This window comes from Anas platyrhynchos, chromosome 35 (genome assembly GCF_047663525.1).
Source record: "Anas platyrhynchos isolate ZD024472 breed Pekin duck chromosome 35, IASCAAS_PekinDuck_T2T, whole genome shotgun sequence".
Classification (NCBI taxonomy): domain Eukaryota; kingdom Metazoa; phylum Chordata; class Aves; order Anseriformes; family Anatidae; genus Anas; species Anas platyrhynchos.
The window spans coordinates 4,995,001-5,019,568 of NC_092623.1; the positions used below are offsets into that span (position 1 = coordinate 4,995,001).

The 24,568-nt window shown below is 41.7% G+C and overlaps 2 protein-coding genes across 2 annotated transcripts; both read right to left on the reverse strand.

The window, feature by feature from the left end:
• Positions 1–2,865: 2,865 nt before the first annotated feature.
• On the reverse strand, positions 2,866–7,106 carry LOC140000926 (uncharacterized). The gene is made up of 4 exons (XM_072032033.1): positions 7,074–7,106; positions 5,609–6,568; positions 4,740–5,050; positions 2,866–3,592 (listed from the first exon to the last, which is right to left on the reverse strand). The coding sequence occupies exons 1-2, from the start codon at positions 7,104–7,106 to the stop codon at positions 5,636–5,638; spliced, it is 966 nt and encodes a 321-aa protein (XP_071888134.1). The 3' UTR covers positions 2,866–3,592; positions 4,740–5,050; positions 5,609–5,635.
• On the reverse strand, positions 6,895–16,880 carry LOC140000950 (ubiquitin carboxyl-terminal hydrolase 42-like). The gene is made up of 14 exons (XM_072032054.1): positions 16,406–16,880; positions 14,569–14,806; positions 13,620–13,820; positions 12,917–13,027; positions 12,655–12,757; positions 12,383–12,450; positions 12,156–12,226; positions 11,541–11,623; positions 10,512–10,623; positions 9,995–10,135; positions 9,700–9,800; positions 9,095–9,236; positions 8,133–8,414; positions 6,895–7,333 (listed from the first exon to the last, which is right to left on the reverse strand). Exons 2-14 carry the CDS (start codon positions 14,804–14,806, stop codon positions 7,241–7,243), a joined length of 1,746 nt encoding a protein of 581 aa, XP_071888155.1. The 5' UTR covers positions 16,406–16,880; the 3' UTR covers positions 6,895–7,240.
• Between the last annotated feature and the right edge of the window lie 7,688 nt (positions 16,881–24,568).

Sequence of the window (24,568 nt, forward strand, 5' to 3'; positions counted from 1 at the left end):
GTCAGGCATTCCATCTTTTAATTCATCTCCAGAAACCAAGGATGCATCGTCATCACTGTCGAACGTATCATCTTGTAAAATAGGATTTAAATGGTCTGAAAGACAAAAGAGGTTTGTTAACTTTCCTGAATAGCCTTTGTCTCGTTCTCTTACATGAATACAGCTTCTAAATCAGTGCCAAAACCCTTTCTTCATTTGAGAGCACACACTGAAAGCTATTTCCTAGAGTTCATCCCACCACAGATCTAAGGAGATGGCACAAGGCCCTACAAAGCTGTACTAAGTCCCACTGATGTGTACGTATAAGGTACGCTACTCTTGGTGATTTTTTTCTCCCCCTTAGAATAAAGGAGATTACAAACAATTTCCGCAGTTGCTAAATAGCTAAAAACAAACAAACAAACAAACAAACAAAAAACAAAACAAAAAACAAAAAACAAAAAAACAAAAAAAAAACAAGACCATTTCTTTCTGGAGGAGGTTCCCACAATGAAAGCACGGGGATTAAGGATGTGATGGCCACAGAATTCCATTCATCTAGTAAATATCAGTGCTAATTGATCTCACGTGCACATGTATAGTACGATCTACAAACATTTAAATTAGGAGACTGGTTAAAAACGATGATAGCTAAAACAATATTTAGCTTAGACCAGTTATACTTGTATCCTGGTCCCGACATTCTTCAGAAAGGAATTAGAAACATTGACCTAGAAATGCTTCCCCTCCAAATATCTGAGTTTTGATTTTTTAAAGAAAAATAGGTGCCTTATACTTCAAACCTCAAGTCAACCTCAACAAATGCTAATTATCTTAGCTGCCGTCAGAAGCAGGATGCTTCAGTAGAGAACGCATCGTCCTTTACTGTGTATTGAGTCATTCAGGGCTTCCATTTGGCATTTCAGTTTCGAATCCAGAATAAAACCTATGCGTTATCTTCCAGACATGCCCAAAAGAAAGACATGCACATGCAAATAATAAAATTCTACCATCATTATGTCTGAAAGGTTTAAGTTGATTGCACAAACCACAAGTTTTTGCTTTAGCAGAATTATAAAGAAGTGGATGCTGTGGTTATACCTTGCTGTCGGTCCTCCTTTAGTGCGAGCTGTGCATGCGGGAAGATCTTCTGCACAACTTGTAAAATATTCGCTCCTGATCTTTTAAAAAGTGGCTTGAAAATGGGTGATAGTGCTTGTCCGGGTGAAGCCACGATCCTGTTTGATGCCGGAACAACCTTCTTCAGAGCCATGAAAAAGTCCTTTGCTTTTATTTTAATAGAAGCAACCTCTCCCTACTTGCATAATATAATGCTTTTTTTTTTTTTTATATAATGCTTTTTTTTTGCTTTTATTTTAATAGTAGCAACCTCTCCCTACTTGCATAAATCTGAGGATAGCATCGACGTAGAGAGCACAGCGCAGCTTCAGTACATAAAGATTTGATATCTGCACCACAGTATCCTAACAAACAAAAATCAAACATTACATCAGTCAAGGCCCAGGTTTACAACATGCAACATTTAAAGAATTTGTAATGCCAAAACCAAACAGGTTAACAGGGAATTCAAAGTGCTACCGCTCTGCAGGGAAGTTTCATGTTGCGCACTGTCTGATATCCTGCGCTTATGCAGCTGAAGCAGACTCCTCATCAAAAACTATACTCTTGAGGAAGATGCCCCAGAACCATTTAACGTTCTCAGACAACAAAAAGAACGACAACAAAGAGTAAATAGATGAAAGCATCTAACTCTGATTGCTATGAAGGCGTGCCAGCTGCCTCGTTGACTAGTTGTGCAGCAAGGCACAAGAGCTTGGGTACTGCCTGGTACAAGCTAAGGTTCTTTACAACTTGCTCACAAGCAAGAATCCATTTTGGTTTCAGTCTTACCAATGCATTTCTCAGCTAGTTCATCAAGCAACATGTCCGGTGGCTTAGGGGTCCAGTCACGAGTATGAATCTTGAAAATTTCTTTTCTAGCCTGGAAGCAAAATCATTGCGTTTTAGCTTGCCCCAAGTTTTCCTTAAAAATACCAAGAAACAAACAAACCAAAAAGCAAGCAAACAAATAAACAAACAAAAAAAACCCAGTCCTTCCTCAAAACCCCTCATCTATTAATACGCTTTTCTTATTTGCTCAACTTTCAAGTATTTTACAGTTATTTAATATACACTCTGCATTTTCAACCAGGAAATTGAATATTTCTTATTTGTTATACTGAACTTTTTCTAGGAACCTACAATGAAAGAAAAGGCATTTATAGCTTCAATAACAAGTTTCCAAACTACGGGACCTAATGACCCAGAGGAAAATACTGTAATGAAAAATTTATCCAGAAACATTTCTTTGTTGTCCAAAAATCTTCTCTAAAACTTAGCAAGCTTTCATTGTGACAGTCTCATTACTTCATCACATTTGCTTTTCAGGCTGTAAATTCACAGAAAGCACTTCTGGCACAATGCTTCAAATTGCTACAATTACTATAAAGAAGAAAATAATTATGACTCAAACTACTACCACCGATCCGGGGCACAATCAAATGCAAACACGTCCCCTATTCATTCAGAAGTGAAGGATTGAGACCACAAACACAACTTCATGATGAAAACGCCCAAGTGGACTAAATAATTAAGCAAACAGGTACAACTTTGGGAATGAAAGGTTTGATTATAGAACTAACTACTTGGTGGTATCATCCTGACCATATATATCCAGTACCAGATTTGCCCTCCATGGAACAACGCAGTGTCTCCACATATCACTCTTTTGTTCAAGTTGTCAATTATTTTTTTTTCCTATAAAGTTGGACTTTGCCATGGTAGAACTAACGTTGAATTTAAGTTCTCACCTCTTTATTTGGCAAGTTGAAGAGGAACTCTCTGCCAAAGCGTCCTGGTCTTCGTAAAGCAGGATCTATAGAATCCAGTCTGTTGGTAGCTCCGATTACCACGATCTCCCCTCTGTTATCTGTGCCATCCATAAGCGTCAGAAGAGTTGAAACAATGGAACTAATAGAAAAATATAGTTTTTATTTACTGGTTCAGTAAATTTTGTTACATTCCACATGACTTTCTTGATGCCGGAACAACCTTCTTCCTAGTAGTCATTCAAAAGTGGGAAAAAAATAGTCTACCAAGTCAGGTTTTTTTTTTTGGTTTGATAATACATCTGCAGACTGGTAAGTCATCAAGCACTTCAAGACTGTTTGAAATAATCTCTACATTAATGGAAAAGGAGTACTGCACACTTCTGCTCAGGAAGAAAATCACGGAAAATGTTCCGTGATGTTCCCTCGTGCTTTGGTAATGCTCTTTCTCAGTGTTTTTAGTCTTGTCCTTTCTACCTTGGCATCTCTCTGCAATAGCTGAGGAGGAAAGCTTTTTAGAGCTACATTCAGTGTCACACTTGAGAGAGGAAGTTTGCCGCAATTTCTCACCAGGCTCAGAAGTCTCTTTGCCGTACAAAACATTTTCATTAGAAATGAGGTCACGTTCTTTTGATCTTCTTGGTTTCTCCTTGTCTCCACCGTCATCACATTGGTACTGTGCGAGGTATTCATCCTTCCCAGTAGATTTCGGAGGGTCCGCGACACTGCACAAAATAAAATCACATTTCTCACTTCTGCTGAAGGACGTGAAGATTAACAGTAAAACCTTCCAAAGGCAAACAAACAAACAAAAACCTCCAGACTACAGGAACACTCGCAAAGATATGCCATTTAGAAACCTCTCCTGCGATAAGGACACCTTCTCCAGCTCCCAGAGAAAGTGTTTTTTCCCCTCTTGCTTCTGAAGCCATTGCACTAAAAAAGCACACGCATCTGTCTCCCTCCACATGCTGCTGCTCTGAATAAGAGCCAGAAGATTCAAAACCACCCTATTTGGTCTCCCCACATAGCCGAAAAAAACACCAGTTGAAACAGAGTTTTCTACCTCTCTCCCAAGAATTTACATTCACATATCCTGTGACTGCAAAAATAGAAGGCGGGGCTCAGGAGGAACAGCCAGTGTTGGAAATGAAAAAAAGCAGCCTGTTTCTTCAGAGTCTTAAGCCTATGCTACTAGGAAAACAAAACAAAACAAAACAAGAGGAGAGGAGAACAACAGCGGGAAATTTACCTATTCTCCAGGTGTTCAATTGCAAAGCCTCCGCTGGAGGATCAACAGCTGTGAATTCAGCGTGCTTAGGAGAAATCAGATCTACGTCTGAACCACAACTATTTCAGTAGTATCACTAACTTATGTTACTCTGAAGAAGTAGTCAGCACCCTTTCTATGTTAGGAAATAGCTGAACAGAGTCTGTTATTCACAGGAATTATTCAGGCAGGCTTCTTTAGGAAGGCTGGGTTTCACTAGAACATTACTAGCCTGTAAGCCTCATGGCATCACCTTCCATCTTGACTGCTAAACCTCCTTGCTCCCTACTATCTTCTTTGCCAAGATACAGCTGTCCACGTTTACTTTTCCTACTTGGCTGGACTGAATTTAAGAAGGGATCTTGCAACTCTTCCTCTTGTTTGCCACTTAATCATCACACCAAATGAAAACTATTTGCCTTTCACCTCTTTATTTCAGGCATTCTTTCCTAGTGGTCATTTAAAAACGGAAAGAAAAAGTCCATCAGCTTTTTTTTTTTAATATCCAGCAGACTGTTAAGTCACCAAGCACTTCAAGACTGTTGGAAATAATCTCTACATTAATAGAAAAGGAATTCCTCAAACACACTGCGGCCGCTTACCTTTAATACACTCGTTGGATGAGACGGAGGTGTATTTCTTGCTTTCGCCTGCACTGGAAGGCTTCCCTTCCTTGTAAGGTTGTTTACTGCTCTCACTTCTGCATTGCTCACATGAAGAGCCATCTGGAGGATGGGATTCTTCCTTCTTCTCCCGCGTTATCTTCTGGAAACGAGGATCTAAGTGTTCCAAGGAGCCTTTCACTTTCCTGCTGTTTCTCTTTTTTCTTCTTTTTCTTCTCCTTTTTCTTCTTGTTTTACGCTTGGGATTGGCATTGTCAAAGTGGAGCACACAGAAACACAAATCGTGAAGTCTGAAAGAAACATGCAAGTTTAAAAGAGAAAAAAAGATGTGGCACTTGTTGCCTATATGAAACTTTATTTATTTTACCACAGGTGATGATTTGCAGCATGTCAGCTATTTTGTGGTGCTTTGTGCACACGCAACTTACTTTAGATGTAGCAAACTTAAGCCCTCAGATTGGAGGACCATAGGTCCTGGTTTGTACACAGATCATTAACAATGGCTAGCTCTGGAATACGTGCAAGCAGAAAAAAACTTTTAACCTAATCCAGAATGGTGTACGGATGTGTTTCCAACTATGTGGTCCAAAGCTAGTGCTCTGAAACAATTCAGCAATAGCTTTCCTATCTTCACTGATCAACCTAACAACATGATCCCCAGCCAGCTGATGCTATCTAAGTAACTTAGAAACTACCAGAAAAAAAAAAAAAAAAAAAAAAAAAAAAAGAAGAAGAAAAAAAGAGAAGAAAAAAAAAAGGAGAAAAAAAAAAAAAAGAAGGAATACATGAGAAGCACCCAGAAAAGAATTAGGATAAAAAATGCGGAGTATGCTGGAATCCTTGCTTACTTGGAATCCTTCTCTCCATGTTTATCCTTAGACTTCTTTTTCTTCTAGAACTTGTGATATTTTTGCATTTTTTTCACCACCTAAAAGCTCCTTTTCTATCTTTCTGTCTTTCCTTTCTATTTCACTTTCACTACCTTCTGCACGGGTAGATTTTCTTTTTCTGTTTCCTTCTGTTTCATTTTTCTGGCAACAGTTCTCCAAATGAGCTGACACAGGTGGAAGCGCATGTCTTTCACGAGAATGTCTTCCAGAATGTTGCTGAGATACCGAGCAACGATGCAAGTCTGCTCGGGGTGTGCTAAAGCGACGTCCATCTTCATCTCTCAAGAGGGAACCGTGAGGCCATCCACTTTTGTAATGATAATGCTTATGTGACCTGCCGTAGTAAGTTGCAGTCCATTTGTCAAAGGCTGCATCGCCGTGAGAGAACTTTCGCTCTCTACTGTCTCCTGTCGCATGAGGTGAATAGTAATCATTGTAATAGCTACATCTTTCCCACCTCCGTGCTTCATCTCGATAGTATCTTTCTCTGCTCCAACTTCTTTCCCCTTTGGATCGGTAATATCTATTGCTACCTTGTTCTGATCTTCCTCCGCTGCCAGATCTGGACTTTGAATATTTGACTGCTCTTCTGCCATTCTCAGGGCTGTTTCTTTCACCAGGGAAAGATCTGCACCTGCTTCCCTCCCAGTGCTCCTGCTTGTGACGCTTTTGATGAACAACTTCCACGCTCTGAGAACACCTCCTCTTGCTGGAAGGACCTGCTTTTTGACTCTCCTTCTCTTCACTAGGAGCATGTTCCCTCTTGCTTTGGTAATGCTCTTTCTCAGTGTTTTTAGTCTTGTCCTTTCTACCTTGGCATCTCTCTGCAATAGCTGAGGAGGAAAGCTTTTTAGAGCTACATTCAGTGTCACACTTGAGAGAGGAAGTTTGCCGCAATTTCTCACCAGGCTCAGAAGTCTCTTTGCCGTACAAAACGTTTTCTTTTGAAATGAGGTCATGTTCTTTTGATCTTCTTGGTTTCTCCTTGTCTCCACCGTCATCACATTGGTACTGTGCGAGGTATTCATCCTTCCCAGTAGATTTCGGAGGGTCCGCGACACTGCACAAAATAAAATCACATTTCTCACTTCTGCTGAAGGACGTGAAGATTAACAGTAAAACCTTCCAAAGGCAAACAAACAAACAAAAACCTCCAGACTACAGGAACACTCGCAGAGATATGCCATTTAGAAACCTCTCCTGTGATTAGGACACCTTCTTCAGCTCCCTGAGAAAGTGCTTTCTCCCCTCTTGCTTCTGAAGCCATTGCACTAAAAAAGCAAATGCATCCGTCTCCTTCCACCTGCTGCTCTGAGAAAAAAGGCATAGGGGCGAGCGGGGAACAGCCAGTGTTTCTCCAGACAGTGGAGAAAAATGGAAAAACATTCTATGAAGGAACACAAGTTCTCCTTGAGGCACCAACCTGCATCAGAGTGATATGCTCAGTGCTGATCATTAGTTCTGTTCGTAACGCTGGACATACAGCATGGAATTGTACTAATTTAAATCCTTCCATTAAATACTATTAGTAGACAGATAAAACCGTAACGAACTTCCATAAGGTCTTGTCTTAATCAGACTGTGCTCATTTTACCTCGTTTCCTCTGACAAGCTGTTCAGCTGGCTGGCTGTGAGGGACTCCGTGATGATTTCTCGATTGACTGAAGGCATAGCTCCAGGCATCTGCAATCAAAACGCACAAGTCAGCAGACAAAAAAATACTATTTGTAGTAGTACTGAGGACTAGTCTTGTCAGAATTTCTCCATTAAATGGTAAGCAAGACCGTTTTGAGTTGTATGCATTATCTACACTTCAAAGATAACCCCAACTCACCTCCCAAAATCTACTTTATGAAACTTAGGAATTTTTATCTCAGCTGAGCTTAAGTTGACAAGTTCTAATGTAAGCTCAGGTCTGCAAATTCTAATGGGATAATACCACAAAGTCTTACAATCACATTTGTGCTGTGTTTTCTCAGTATTTCACCTGAATTAGGAACACAATAAACACTCCCGAATACATCATAGGTGAGAAATTCTCGATGGAGCAAATCTATGTTTCAAGCAATCCATTTGTTTTAGAAAAGAACATCTCAGAAGGTTTAACAGGTTCAACTCGGCAAGTGGAATCATCAAGTTTCAGTCCGTTTTCTTTCGATTCATTAACTAACCTAATAGCACCATTTAGTGAATCGGTTTTTGGCAGCTCATGCTGGGATCTTCCTTCGTCAGCATTCTGACAGGAAGAACCGGAATGCTGCAATGTACGGACTACCTTTCCAACCAAAATTCCATTAGAGGACATTGCATTGCAATTCCTTTTAAATAAGCCCTTTGACTCCTCCTCAGATTTTCCTGAAGATTCTGCACCGTAAGGGACTGTGTTATCAGAGCTGAGTTTAGGATTTTCATTCACTGTTGGCTCCACAAAAATCTCATCAGAAACTTTTTTGCTTGTTTGCATTTGCTTCATTTGCATTACCGAATTTGTAATTGTGGATGAAGGAACAGCCTGGTAGAGATCTTCGTCCTCCGCAGCACTGCTAAGACAGTCAGGCTGTGACACAGTCCGACGAGCAGGCAATTTATTGTGAATACTGGTGGTGATCTTCTGTTTTCTTGACGGATCAGTAATTGAAGGCCTGGTAATTGTCTGGTTTTGAACACAGGCCATCGGTGGTGCTGAAGATGGCCTTTTTAGGGTGACACCAGTGGTCTTTGCGTCCTCTTTTATGGATCCATTTCCATTTAAACGGCTTGAATTCTGTATTTAAAAAGAAGAAATGGCAAGATGGATTAACGCAAACACTGCATTTAACATTTTGAAACACAAAACTCTCCTACTGAGTATTTCTACAAATGGTCTTAACACCTACAAAGAAAAACACACTGCCCTTTAAAGATAAATGCAAGTCCAATAAGCATATTCAATTCCTGCTTTTGGTTTACAGCCGATTGGAATCAAATTAACATCATCTTTGAAAACCAGCCAAACAACTTAACATTACCTGCTGCTATTCCCAAATATATTTATTTTCCCCTTTAAACATACCCTGAAAAGCCTGAAGTAATTGTTCTGGTGCTCAGGAATAAGACAATTAGTTTTCCCTGTCTTAGCTAAAGTGACGACGATAGGAAAAACAAGTCCTCTTTTAAATGATTCGAGGATTAGTACACTCTGCTTAAATTGTCAAAGAGCGTAGCTCTCTGTGCTTTAGAAAGCTGTCTTGGAGGTATTAAGTAATGGAGTCGCATGGCTGCACAATTTAGCAGTAACCACTGTTTGAATGACTCTGGCTGTAGCATGAAGGCTGTGAAGAAAGCTGCAGCATGGGAAGGAAAACAAAACTAAGATGCTGAAAACCAAACAAAAAACCCCACACCAAACCCCAAACCCACTAGCAGTTTGGTGCCGTTACCTGCCCTCCCACTTCCCTGAATTACCTTAATCATATGAGGAAGAAGTCGTGGTCCCATAAATCCAGCCTGCTTACTATTAGCCCCCTGCTGACCAGGAGGGAATGAACAGGGATAAGATGGTGCTGGCAAGTAAAACGCACGTTCTCCAAGTGTCAAATCATAGCGCCTTCAGAAAAGAGCAGTGATCGGAGTTTAGTTTTTCTTTCAGCCTACTCTTGGATTAAATCCCATCCTATAATTTTAGAGGAACAGTTCATACGATATGGAAGCCTTCTCTACAGAAGGCTTCGCCAAGACTACAAACTGAAAAGGAGAGAACAGTCTTCCTACTAAGACTATCACTTTCAGAACAATAATTCATTCTTACACGACAGATGACCTTCATTTTTCTCCTTCTCTAAATTAGCCAGCTACAGGTAACACATAGATAGCAATTTACACAAGTGCTGCAGTTTCAGGCCAAGCAACAAAAGATAATAAATGACACAGAGAATTTCAGGTTAGACAGAACTGAATTAGACAAATAATAATCTTTCCCTGGGATAGCAAGAAAAACACTTGCAAAACAGAAAAATATCAATAACAGGAAAGTAAATCTCTTCTGAACACATGTTAAGATTTGTTATTACCTGATATAAAAAAGTATGTAAGCTTGCTGACCAAGAACTCTCTTAATGTCAGTACGGACTACTTTAGCATCATTCATCTGATACCAAAGTCCATTACCAGCCTGCAAATAAAGACAACCATTTCTTTAGGTGAATTGCACGTGTTCCAAATGAAATCACGGATAGGAACAAAATACACACGTGTCAAATAAAAATATAATGAAATCTTTTTCCCTAGAAACAGTAGCTGCTAGTCACGCTTTCACTGGTTTGCCAGCACAACCTTTACCCTGTTAGAAATGCTGTTGACTTCTACCTTTACATAGCATATATAGTGTCCTGAGTGACAGCTGACACCGTGATGTACCAGCACCGCGTATAAGGCATAGAGCAGTGGTTCTCCCATTGACTGTGACATGTAGGATCTCAGGTCCAAATACTCTGGATATTTCACCTCCTAAAGAGAGACCAAGAAGATAGAAAATTATCCCAGAGTACTTCGTGGACTAGCCAGAGAAAAACACTTCCAAAAAACACAGACTAGAATTTATTTCTAGAATATATTTCTAGAAGATATTTCTTGATTCACTACAAATAAGTCTTCCCATAAACAATGTTTAAGACTAGAAGTTGCAGAGAACTGTTTCCTGATGAATCAGCCTTCTCAGAGGAAAGCATATGCTTCTTGTCAAGCGGGAACTTTATTGATATTAAGAGAAAGAATAAGCCATAGTCGTTAGTCTACAATTACTGTCTGAAAATATAAACAACTTTCAGCTTTGGGGGATGTCCCATTACACGATGATATAGTTGCATTACAGTGGTAAATATACCTTGTTGATCTTTCCACCTGTGAAATCTGCAAATCTTTTCAGTGATATTGTGAGAACCTTGGAAGAACGGTGTATGGTAAATCTCTTGGATGCAGGAACCATCTTATTACACCTTAAAAACAAGCAGAGATAAGTGTTTGAAGGCATCTTCTTTTTTCGCCCCCAAAACAAACTCGTTTTAATGTCTCACGCATGCCTATGCTATTTGAATGACATTTACTTGCATAATAGGTTGGTCTTTTTTCTTTTCATAAACCCATGCACTGCGTGTCAGGTTTGTTAATACAGTGAAGAAGGTAAATTCTCCCAAAACCCCGGGCATAGCAGGAACAGGAATCTCTCACGAAAGGGTATTACCAGGTTGGATGGCAAGGTACCATTTCTTGGTCTACAAAAGTGGCTATTTGAACTCCAATCCTGGATACATTCTTTCAGCTTTCAAGGGAAATACAAATAATGAAAGTGGAACGAGAGAGCCTTGGTCCCCAGGACTAGAAATTGCAAATAATCTCCAACATAGGTCGTCTATCAACATCAAAAATACAACAGAAGCACATGGTCATTCTACAGGAGGGAGACATTTAACAGTAGGAAGTCTTCATGTACTGAGCTTGTCTGGAAAGACACTGAAACTGTCTGCCATCCTTTGAAACACAATAGTTCAGTTTGATACATTGCCCGCTCCAAGGTAGGACCTACAGTGTAAGCAGTGAAAATTAGCCACTAGCCCAGAGAACAACGGAAACTGGGCAGTTTACATCAAGAAAAGTACTGTCGAGAGCTAATAAATAGAAAGAACAAAAGTATCTCTTTTTGAATTCTGATGGCAAAATACGAGCCAGAGAATTGCAAACCCATAGGGAATGCCTCTGAACAAGACTTCCCCCCTCCAAAGAAACAAAAATCCAAGTGTTTTATAAACTTCCACAAAACTCGTAAGTAGATCCAAAGTTTAGAGGTAGTCCAACAGAGTCATGCAACATATAAAACTGACATCTAGGATTAAGACCTAATTCGTCAAAATCTTACTCGCTACATTTATAGCAATTCTCTCCACCCAGCTCTTCAGGTTTCACAAAGAGTTCCAGAGCTCTGGTAACAGATGAAACCGCCTAGAGGAGCGAGAAAGAAGAGCGTAAAGTCACCGTAAATTCAAAATTCCAGAGACGTACTAGTAGGTTGTAAGAGAATCTTACTAACATACTCCAGCGATCTACTATGAGCACTGTGAAGAAGGAGGCAGAAAGAGCATGCTCAGCATTGACCTCACCTGGAAGTCATTTGACTTCGGAACAAATACTTTTCCAGTAGCCTAGACAGCATCTATAGTGTGCTTTGTCATCAATACTGGGGACAAATTCATCAGTCTAACAATTAGATGTACATTGGGGTAGAACAACAGAGAAGTATGACAGCATTATAATTTTTGCAGAAAGAGAATTCTTTCCCCTTAAACCCAATGCAAATGTGGAGACTATTTACATGGGTTCCACAGAAGGACAAAGTCCAATCCACTTCCTTAGCACCACCAAGCTCTTACGTTTTAACATTATATGTGGTTTGGTTTTTTAAGGTAAACAAGTTTAATTTAGAAAGTTAGGCATGTACTTAAACATCATGAATTATATTTAGAAAACATCTTACCTTTATATCCAAAGTGATATCAAGAAATGCCTCATACGTATCCGAAACTGCTTTGCAATTCAAGCACTTCACTGGAAGCAAAATATAAATGCTTAACCTTATGTGAAGGAGACTAACTGTCCAAATTCACGTTGTTGCCAGATACTACTTTAGACAAACTACAGACTGCTTTACTACCGACAAAAGACACAGATCAGTTCTAAGGACAGGAATATTTTTTAAAGTACCTCTCGATCTTAGAAATCCTCCAAATATTTGATGAATGATGGTGGTAGCTTGAGAAGATCTGTCCAATCTGGAAATAAATTATAATCAGACCTCAGAAGATTTAAGGCGCAGAGTTAACTCTTCAAAGAGTTTTATGAAAACTAAGGATGATGTAGACTTTCGTTGCTGATAGTAAATAAGGCACTAAAAGGTGCTAGAGATCATTTTTGATAGTAAATAAAGGACTAGAAGGTGCTAGAGAATGTATGAAAGTGAACTTGTTTATGCTTACTCGGTGCTTCCATTCAAGCACGCTTCCTGCATAGCATCAACAGTATAGCGCAAGAACTCGTGTGCGTCTTCTTGACTGCCAAAACGGAAATGTTGTCCTATTCCTAAAGAAGAAGATGATAGTATTCACCTCATTTAAAAATGAAATCATTCTTGTATTTCTAAAATCTCTCTTCTTTCTAGTGTTAAAACCACTTATACACATCAAATAAGTATTTGAAGATTACAAGCTATCGAAAAGAAACACATCTGAAGCCACTTACGACTGAGATTACTGATAACATGCGTAGGCTCGATGGCATCAACAGTGCAACGCAGGGCCTGGTTAATGTGAGTCTCCATTGTGCACATCATGCAAAAATCTTGTTCACGACCTGAAGAGTGAAAGAAGAAAGCATCCCAGTCCAGCAAAATATCCATAACTACAAACAAACATCTAAGTAAAATTTAAACTATAGATACGATATCCACTCTCCTTGCTACATTCTATTCTCCCAAGATGCCAATGTCCCAACAGTCTTGTAACATTTCATTTCACACAACTTTACAGAATAAAAATATCCACTAAGCCTGTATTCAAATGCATTTTGTGATGAGAAATCTAAAAGACTACTGCAAAGTCACATTTGTAAAGGCTGACAGGAATGTGAACTCCACAGGCTGAAAAATGTATTACTCTCTAAAATTACTACTAAATGCATTACTGTCCAATGCACTTCATTATTCCCACGAAGCAATAAATGATCCTTTAATAAATACATAAATAAATAAATAAATAAATTCATTCATTAAACAAACAGTGCATTAATTGCACTCCGTATGCTATTCGGAGCCCACTGCTAATACAGTGCTCAAAGCCAGCTTCTACAGGTAAAATCAGGCAAATAAGCTTGTCTCAGAATCACTGCTGTTCTTTCACCTTCAGAGCTGTCCAACAGATTTGAAATACTCTTAGAAAGTACTCACATGACTGGCCGTGCTCGAGAGAAAGCATGTAATTGGCAAGTGGGGGTGTGTAGGTCAAACACTGTAGAGTAGCATTAAGAAAACATGTGTTGCCAAGATTGTACAGGCCAACTCCAACACTTTGTGTTTCTCGCCAATCCATACAAATCTTCTCAGCTGGAAAAAGAATGCTCTGTGGTGGAGCAATTCCATCATTAACGACTGCAAGAAAGTTAAATTTAAAAAGAGATTTTGTTTGTTTGTTTCTAAGCAAGGTATTTAAAAAAATACTATTCTGCAGGAGCACCTAGAGGAGCTAGCTACAATCCAAGCCAGAAGAAAATTATTGCAGACAGCTTTAATACCGCCAAATTCAAATTGGCTGGTCAACACAATGTTTTGGGGAAAAAAAAAAAAAACAAAAAAACAGCTTTCGTCAACCATTTTAATTTTTCTAAGGCAAGGCTAACTGCCATTCTGTTTGTAGTACCTAATGCCAAGTTCCTCTCCATCTATAATCTTTAACCTGATTAACTCAACTACTGTTTTTTTCCTTATTATAACTTAAACCACAAGCTTAGACTTGAAATTATACGGAAAAAAGGTAAAAACTAGTAACTAGGAATGACGGTACCCCTACAGATACCAGATCTTTTCCTGAGCAATGTTATCATTCAAAAAACGTGTGAAAAATGGAAGCTGTGAATAGCAACAATCAAACACTTTTCTTTGCAAAACGGAAAAGACATGGATGAATCTGTGCATTACAAAAAGCTCCCCATATTTCTCTGTTGACTGTAAATATATCAAAATTAATTTCTGTAACATCAGTCACTTCAGTTGCCTTAGGAGATTCGCTTTTGAAGTCTTTGTTCACACTAGTCCCCTTCTCTATCAGTGCAACAAGTAAGAACTGCATTTTCTACTTTTGCTTTGAAGAAAATGGAGTCAGGATAAAGCTCACACTTACTTAGATCTCTTGGGGCAAAAGCCTTAGATTTTTCAGATGATCTACAGTAAATAGCACCTCCACGTCCTTGGGCCACAGAGACTTGGCTTGAACCTTCTGCAGGCGGTATCTGGCCCCAGTTTGTGGTGCGTGACATCAGTATTTTAGTACTTGGTTTCTTGGATTTGCCAGACCGCCTTGAAGAGGGCTTTTTAGACTTTGAAGATTTGGGCTTCTTAACTACGGTCATTGTTGACATCTGCGACAGAGACAGAAGTTCTGGTTGACGTAAGAATATCAAGAAGCATTCCAAGAAGAAAAGAATAGCAGAAGTCCTGTCACTTAATCTCAAAGAAACAGCCTTAAGAACTAAATCGCTGGTATGAATGATTTAAAAAGAATCCCCAAACTAAACACACAAAGTGAAAATTTCCATCTAAACTCTATCGGTATTACTTTTAGCTTCTGCAGAACTAGTGGCTGATGCCATTTCTTTCACTTCCGTAGGATTTTAATCCATTACAACTCTGGAGTCTTTTTAATATAAAAATGTAGAAGACATTCTCTGAGGGGAATCAGTTATTTATTGATTTCCAGAGTTGCACAATTATCTGTTAATTATTACCTATGATCTAATAGATAATTGTTGCAATTATCTATTGCTGGCGTTAGTAATGGAACACTATTACTTCACTGCCTGCGTTTTTCTGTTTCGTGTGCACAAAGGTACCCAGAACTCACTGCTCCTTTTCTTCTGTCTTTCCAGGGATCGCTCTCTACCTCACTGTCTACTGCACCAATCATGAGGGGTTTGTTGTTATTCTATAATGAGCCTAGCTTTTAAATACACCTTTTCTGGGTGTCACTTTGTGATAGCAAGTTAATTTGTGAGGGCTCCTCAGTCTACATCATGTGGTCGCTTTTTCCAGGTGAAAAAGCGGAGCCGTAAGTGGCAGTACACTAAAGCCCTGGCATGTTGAGATCCAAGAAGAGAGATGTTTGGCCCTCCTTCTCACTCCTGGGAACCATATACCTCAAAACCCACAGAGGATGGGCTATATCTCAGAGAAATCTTGGGAAAGGAGAGCATGAAGAGCACGTTTGCAAATTTATTTCTCCCTGGGCTTCTTCTGCTTCTCCACGAAATACGAGTTTGAATATAACTTTGGCAGCAGTACTTCTGGTGTTTTACTCCTACCACATTTAAAACTCCTACAAAAAACTGAAACGTTAGACTAAAAAGCAGCTCTTTCCGTTCTGCTTTGTAAAGTTGCACGTTTTCCTCATGCAAAACAACAGGGCAATGTAAGCTAGAAACGGAAATGCTGAATGTAAAACAAAACAAAACAAACCTCAGCCCTCCAGGACAAAAGCCAATAACTGCTACAAAGTCCTTTTTAAAATGCTGATTAGGTTTCAAGGTGATACCGCTTTAAATAAGCATAATTGTGTGTCCGTAGGCAGAAGCATCCATGACAGGATGAACTTCTATACTTCATGTTTTGTTACTGTCTTACTGTAGCACACAGGGACTTGTTACCTATAGGGAAACCACTAACCTAATGGAGCGTTTAAAACATAAGCTAGTTTGTTATACCAAAATGACTGAGAGAACAAAGCATAAAGTGCTTTCAGATTTCTAGCACGCCTTGATTGCTATCCATTAAACTTCAGACACGTTAAACAAAACACAGTAAATAAGAAAACTCCTAGTCCCACAGCTGGCAAATTATGTGCAGAGGTTGTAACTAGAACTTTTTTCCCTTGACATTTTACATTTAAGATTGATTTTAAATCCATTCTATACACACTTTCCGTTCCTGAAAAAACAATATGCAAACCTGAAAAATGCATTTACACGAGAAATGAAGTCGTCCTTGTCCGACTGGAAGACTAAGGTGACAGCTCCTGGGCTCAGGGATTTTCAGATAAGCTCCGATCTTCACCAGTGACAGCTCCTTTTTTCGGATTGAAAGAGAAAATGTTTCAGCAACACACTGAAAACACACTTAAGGGACAAGAAACAAAATTAAGACTGTAGTGAGAAGGAGAAAAGAAAAACAATACTGGGGAAGAAAGGAAAAGGTAAAGGAAAAAGGAAAAAAGCCTTGATCTTTATACTGACCAACGAGATAAGCCTTACACATTTTTAAGTTTATTTTTGACAACTGATTGAGGCGTTACCAGGTATTAAGTACGATTCAAGAGCAAATATTAACACTAGAAAGAAGAAATCCGATCCACCACCACCGTTTCAAAATACATCCATTTCTAATGTGGAGATAACGTCTCTCTGACAAGGTAGTAGAAAAACTGTAAATACCGACAGAGCTTCCTCTCACGATGTTCCATATACATACCGATGCTGTTCCTACACCTACGCTCTGAGCATAAATTTATGTTGACATGAATATCGGGTGTTACTCCTCTCTTTGTTTGCCTTGAGAGACACACCTCTTGTCCACTGAAAAGTAAACTCAAGATTCCAGATCAGTTAAGACAGTTGCTATCCCCCCATTCAGAGTTCTGCAGCAGCACTGTTCAGATGTGTTTAGCAGTCTCTTTAGAAAACGTTATCACTTAGGACCTGCTTCTCAGTAGGTACACGTTTGGCCTCCGCTTAGCAGAGAGTCAATCCCAGCTTAAGCTTTCGTACAAGAGCCCCTTCACGAAACGGACTTGGGCCCCGACATAACTGAGCTTAAACTTTAACCTTGAAGCTTCCTTAAAGAAGGAAGCAGCACCCAGGCCAGGAAATAGAAATTAATCGTCACTTTACCCTGAAACGCAGTGAGCTATTCTGTGCTGGCAGGATTGCTGCCGGGCTGGCCGACGAGGCGGCGGGCAGCTCCCCGGGGCCACAGGGCCTGTCACAGGGAGCCGCCGGAGGTCTCCAAGGTCCGAGAACAGCGGCAACAGCGGCAACAGCGAGGACAGAGGGGACAGCAGCAACAGCAGCAGCCACCTCAGCCAGGGCCGTCTCCACAACCGCCAAAACGGTCTCGGAATGCTGCTGAACTCGGAGCTCCAGCGTGACGCCTTTTGAACCTGGCCGCTGGAAGGACCTGCTTTTTGACTCTCCTTCTCTTCACTAGGAGCATGTTCCCTCTTGCTTTGGTAATGCTCTTTCTCAGTGTTTTTAGTCTTGTCCTTTCTACCTTGGCATCTCTCTGCAATAGATGAGGAGGAAAGCTTTTTAGATCTACATTCAGTGTCACACTTGAGAGAGGAAGTTTGCCGCAATTTCTCACCAGGCTCAGAAGTCTCTTTGCCGTACAAAACGTTTTCTTTTGAAATAAGGTCACGTTCTTTTGATCTTCTTGGTTTCTCCTTGTCTCCACTGTCATCACATTGGTACTGTGCGAGGTATTCATCCTTCCCAGTAGATTTCGGAGGGTCCGCGACACTGCACAAAATAAAATCACATTTCTCACTTCTGCTGAAGGACGTGAAGATTAACAGTAAAACCTTCCAAAGGCAAACAAACAAACAAAAACCTCCAGACTACAGGAACACTCGCAAAGATATGCCATTTAGAAACCTCTCCTGCGATAAGGACACCTTCTCCAGCTCCCAGAGAAAGTGTTTTTTCCCCTCTTGCTTCTGAAGCCATTGCACTAAAAAAGCACACGCATCTGTCTCCCTCCACATGCTGCTGCTCTGAATAAGAGCCAGAAGATTCAAAACCACCCTATTTGGTCTCCCCACATGGCCGAAAAAGACACCAGTTGAAACAGAGTTTTCTACCTCTCTCCCAGGAATTTACATTCACATATCTTGTGACTGCAAAAATAGAAGGCGGGGCTCAGGAGGAACAGCCAGTGTTGGAAATGAAAAAAAGCAGCCCGTTTCTTCAGAGTCTTAAGCCTATGCTACTAAGAAAAAAAACAAACAAACAAAAAAAAAAAAAAACAAAAAAAAAAAAAACAAGAGGAAAGGAGAACAACAGCGGGAAACTTACCTATCCACAGGTGTTCAATTGCAAAGCCTCCGCTGGAGGATCAACAGCTGTGAATTCAGCGTGCTTAGGAGAAATCAGATCTACGTCTGAACCACAACTATTTCAGTAGCATCACTAACTTATGTTACTCTGAAGAAGCAGTCAGCACCGTTTCTATGTTAAGAAATAGCTGAACAGTCTGTTATTCACAGGAATTATTCAGGCAGGCTTCTTTAGGAAGGCTGGGTTTCACTAGAACATTGCTCCGCAAGTCCCTTCTATTCCTTTTCCCCTTAGAATCTGGGGATGTTTCAGCTAAAAAGGAGGGCAGAAACACTCTCCGTAGGTCTCCACCATGTAGTAAAACAGCGCTGCGTACCTGGTTAACCTCTGCAGCCAGCAAAGCATTTCTATTTGCAGCAGTGCCCTGACCCCAGCCTCTTGCTGAGCTCCGTCCTGTGCTGCTCGGATGCTCCCGCTGCTCAGACACGGGGGCTTAGAGAGCCACCGGGCCAGCACAAGCCCCCGAGCTCACTGTCAAACTTCACTTTTGGCATCTTTCACTTCACCATCGCCGCCGGACGAGGAGCCCAGCAATGCCTGACGCCGCTCCGGGCTCACCTAAACGCGGGGCAGGAAATTCAGATTCAAAGCTGCGAAGGTTTTTCTTAGTGAAAGCATGGAATGAGTGGCCATCGGTGACTAACCTTACAGGAAGGCATTCACTTTGTGAATGCTGCAGTGAGTGAAGACTGAAGGCGTTTTCTGAGTGACCTAAGGAGAGCCCTCCCCGAAAAGCAGGACGTTTTATTGTCTATGTAACATCTCCTTTGAAGGCTCGAGCATGAGATACACCAGGTTTAAAATCTCAAGACACGGATCTGCCACCACAGAAGCAATACATTTCATCTACTAAGCCTAAATACCGTATTTTGCCTCCTCTGTAGGTTTAAAAAAACATGGCCATGCTTGAAGGAATGCATTCTCAGATATTCTACGTATTTACAGTGCTTTAATTAATACCACAGACATGTTGTGCTGTTGAGGGGAATTTGCAATTACATTTTCATTTCCAACCAAACGCAGCCTGACACAAATTGGGAGCAAAAGGAACTAATCATCTGGAAGCCGGGATATGCATCATTCGCCATTTTCTAAGAAAATGACAAAAATATAAAACCCCAGCAGTCTGAGAACGTGAGCGCTGAGGTAAAGGCCTGATCAAACAAACGCGCACAACTATGATTTGTCCTTTTAACTCAGCAAAAGTCTGCAAACTGCCATGGTAGCAAATGAGGAGAAGGAGCTGGTATTTACAGAAGTTGCAGCTGAAGATTCAGATAAACCATTCGGGTCGATGCTCCCTTCCTGCAGGTTTAAGCTGCGGTCACATCGCCTATTTCAAACCCTTTTGATTTCTACCAGTCACCCCAGATCCCACCTATTTTGCACGTTTTCCAATCAATGAATTCGCTACATGATTTCTGGGGCAGAAGAGCAGGCCTGGTGAAGAGGAGCATGCCTGGTGCCATCATTCAATCAAATCAAAAGCGTCCAGGAGAAGCCCGGGGTGTGGTACTCACAGAGAATGTTTGCGAGCGGCCAAGTTCAGCAGAAGAGAATAGGCAGGACTGGAAGCCCAGGGGAACGAGATGCATCTGTTGTTGCAGGCAGCCCCAGCAAAATGTTACAGCTTCACTAGCCTGGGGCATGATTCCCCCCTTCCCTTTTCACAGCCAAGTACAATATTAGCTTGCCTTTTCTTTTTTTTTATTATTATTATTATTTTTATTTCTTTTTGCCATCGTCAGGCTGAGGCCGGCTGAGAATATTTTGTGTCTAGACTAATAAATGTTTGTGCAGATTTTGCAAGAGCGGCTTATGGGAACAGAATCCACTTTTTGTTTTCTGCTGGAGGAAAAAAAATAAAATAAAAATAAAGGAGGAGCATTAAAAGCAACCAAGCACCCCCGTGCATTTGTTTGAAATTGCATATTACGGTGCTGCTATTTTATGTGCAATCAATACATAATTTGGAAGAAAAAAATGCTTTTAAAATTCAGAGCTACCCCTGAGCAGCTAAGGTTCTCTTGGAAACTGAAGGAGGAGTCTGAAATTATTGTTCTTTTGTTTGCCTCCCTGTCGTGGTTTAACCCGGCCGGCAGCTAAACACCACGCAGCCGTTCGCTCACCCTCCCCCCTCCCTCTCCGGGACGGGGGAGAGAAATGGAAAGTGAAGCCCGTGAGTTGAGATAAAGACAGTTTAATAAGACAGGAAAATAATAATAACAAAATAATAATAAAAATAATAACAATAATAATACAATGGTGATAATAGGAAAGTAATAATAGTATGTACAAACAAGTGATGCACAATGCAATTGCTCACCACTCGCTGACCGATGCCCAGCCTAACCCCGAGCAGTCCGGCCCCCTCCCCCCGGCTAGCCACCCCTATATATTGTTTAGCATGACGTCAGATGGTATGGAATACCCCTTTGGCTAGTTTGGGTCACCTGTCCTGGGTCTGTCCCCTCCCAGCTCTTACTGCACCCCCAGCCTGCCCGTTGGCAGGACAGAGCAAAAGGCTGAGATGTCCTTGGCTTAGTATAAGCACTGCTCTGCAACAATTAAAGCATCGGGGTGTTATCAGCACTCTTCTCATCCTAAGCCAAAACACAGCATTCCACCAGCTACTAGGAAGAAAATTAATTCTGTTCTAACTGAAACCAGGACATCTATCCACCCCTTATTCCATACCATTTATGTCATGCTCAGGTTACACTCTTTTCCATACATTCTAATTAGTCACCTATAGTAATCATGGTAGTGATAACATACAGTATAATATACTAATTAACATGGTACAATTCAGTTCATGGGCTATTCTCACCCAGTATTAAATCTCCTTGAGGTACACACCGGACCTCTCCGTTCTTTTGCATCACCCACCAAGTGTATCCAGGTCCCTGAGCGAAAACAATTCCACGAATAGGTTTGCCTTTTCCTGAGGCAGGAGTAGCCCAGACTGTTTTACCTAGCATATTTTTTACATGTACTACAGGAACTTTATCCCCATCTACAGTACGTAACAGGTTTGATTGGGCAGGTCCAGCTCGGTTGGTAGATCCCCTAGTATTGACTAACCAGGTGGCCTTTGCCAAATGCGTATCCCAGTTTTTGAACGTCCCAGCGCCCATTGCTTTCAAGGTAGTCTTTAACAGGCCATTGTATCGTTCAACTTTCCCGGAGGCTGGTGCATGATAGGGGATGTGATACACCCATTCAATACCATGTTCTTTGGCCCAAGTGTCTATAAGGTTGTTTCGGAAGTGAGTCCCATTGTCTGACTCTATTCTTTCTGGGGTGCCATGTCGCCATAGGACTTGCTTTTCAAGGCCCAGGATGGTATTCCGGGCGGTGGCATGAGGCACCGGGTATGTTTCCAGCCATCCGGTGGTTGCTTCCACCATTGTAAGTACGTGGCGCTTGCCATTACGAGTTTGAGGGAGTGTGATGTAATCAATCTGCCAGGCCTCTCCATATTTATATTTCAGCCACCGTCCTCCATACCAAAGAGGCTTTGACCGTTTGGCTTGCTTGATTGCAGCACATGTTTCACAGTCATGAATAACCTGTGCTATAGCGTCCATGGTCAAGTCCACCCCTCGATCACGAGCCCATCTGTATGTTGCATCTCTACCTTGATGGCCTGAGGTGTCATGGGCCCATCGGGCTATAAATAATTCACCTTTATGCTGCCAATCCAGGTCCACCTGAGCTACTTCAATCTTAGCAGCCTGATCTACCTGCTGGTTGTTTTGATGTTCTTCAGTAGCCCGATTCTTGGGCACATGAGCATCTACGTGGCGTACTTTCACAGCCAGGTTCTCTACCCGAGCAGCAATATCTTGCCACAATGCAGCAGCCCAGATGGGTTTGCCCCTACGCTGCCAGTTGTTTTGCTTCCATTGCTGTAACCATCCCCACAGGGCATTTGCTACCATCCATGAATCGGTGTAGAGATAGAGAACTGGCCATTTTTCTCGTTCAGCAATGTCTAAAGCCAGCTGAATGGCTTTCACTTCTGCAAACTGACTTGATTCACCTTCTCCCTCAGCAGCTTCTGCAACTCGTCGCGTAGGACTCCATACAGCAGCCTTCCATCTTCGATGCTTCCCCACAATACGACAGGACCCATCAGTGAACAGGGCATATTTCTTTTCATTCTCTGGTAACTGGTTGTACAACGGGGCTTCTTCAGCACGACCCACCTCCTCCTCTGATGATATCCCAAAGTATTTACCTTCTGGCCAGTCCATGATCACTTCCAATATTCCTGGGCGACTGGGGTTTCCTATTCGAGCCCGCTGAGTAATCAATGCAACCCACTTGCTCCATGTAGCATCAGTTGCATGATGCGTAGAGGGGACCCTTCCCTTGAACATCCAGCCTAGTACTGGCAATCGGGGTGCTAGGAGGAGTTGCGCTTCAGTACCGACCACCTCCGAAGCAGATCGAACTCCTTCATATGCTGCCAATATCTCCTTTTCAGTTGGAGTATAGCGGGCCTCAGATCCTCTGTATCCCCGACTCCAAAACCCCAGGGGCCGACCTCGAGTTTCCCCAGGTTCTTTCTGCCAGAGGCTCCAGGTGGGGCCGTTCTCCCCGGCTGCAGTGTAGAGCACATTCTTTACATCTGGTCCTGTTCGAACTGGCCCAAGGGCTACTGCATGGACTATTTCCTGCTTGATTTGTTCAAAGGCTTGTCGTTGTTCAGGGCCCCATTCAAACTCATTCTTCTTACGGGTTACTTGGTAGAGCGGGTTTACAATCAGACTGTAATTTGGGATGTGCATTCTCCAAAACCCCACAACACCTAGGAAAGTCTGTGTTTCTTTTTTGTTAGTTGGTGGAGACATAGCTGTTATTTTGTTGATCACATCCATTGGGATTTGACGACGTCCATCTTGCCATTTTATTCCTAAAAACTGGATCTCTCGTGCAGGTCCTTTGACTTTATTCTGTTTTATGGCAAAACCGGCTTTCAGAAGGATTTGGACTATTTTCTTCCCTTTCTCGAAAACTTCCTCTGCTGTGTCACCCCACACAATAATGTCATCGATGTACTGCAGGTGTTCAGGAGCTTCCCCCTGCTCTAGCGCAGATTGGATCAGTCCATGGCAAATGGTAGGGCTGTGTTTCCACCCCTGGGGCAGCCTATTCCAAGTATATTGAACTCCCCTCCAAGTGAAGGCAAATTGTGGCCTGCACTCTGCTGCTAGAGGGATGGAGAAAAATGCATTAGCGATATCAATTGTGGCGTACCACTTGGCTGCCTTTGACTCAAGTTCATACTGAAGTTCCAGCATGTCCGGCACTGCAGCACTCAGTGGTGGCGTGACTTCGTTCAGGCCACGATAGTCCACTGTTAGTCTCCACTCGCCATTAGACTTTCGCACTGGCCATATGGGGCTATTGAAAGGTGAATGGGTCTTGCTGATCACTCCTTGGCTCTCCAATTGACGAATTAGCTTATGGATGGGAATCAGGGAGTCTCGGTTAGTGCGATATTGCCGCCGGTGCACAGTTGTGGTAGCGATTGGCACTTGCTGTTCTTCGACCCTCAGCAACCCCACAACAGAGGGGTCCTCTGAGAGACCAGGCAAGGTAGATAATTGTTTAATGCCCTCTGTCTCTAAGGCAGCTATACCAAAAGCCCACCGGAACCCTTTTGGGTCCTTGCAATATCCTCTTCTAAGATAGTCTATGCCAAGGATACATGGAGCATCCGGACCAGTCACAATGCGGTGCTTTTCCCACTCATTCCCAGTCAGACTCACTTCAGCCTCCAATACAGTCAACTGCTGAGATCCCCCTGTCACTCCACAAATATAGATGGGCTCTGGTCCTTTATAGCTCGATGGCATTATAGTACATTGTGCACCAGTGTCTACTAAAGCCTTATACTTCTGTGCGTGTGACGTGCCAGGCCATCGAATCCACACAGTCCAATAAACTCGATTGTCCCTTTCCTCCCCCTGGCTGGAGGCAGGGCCCCCCTAATCCTGGTCAGAATCT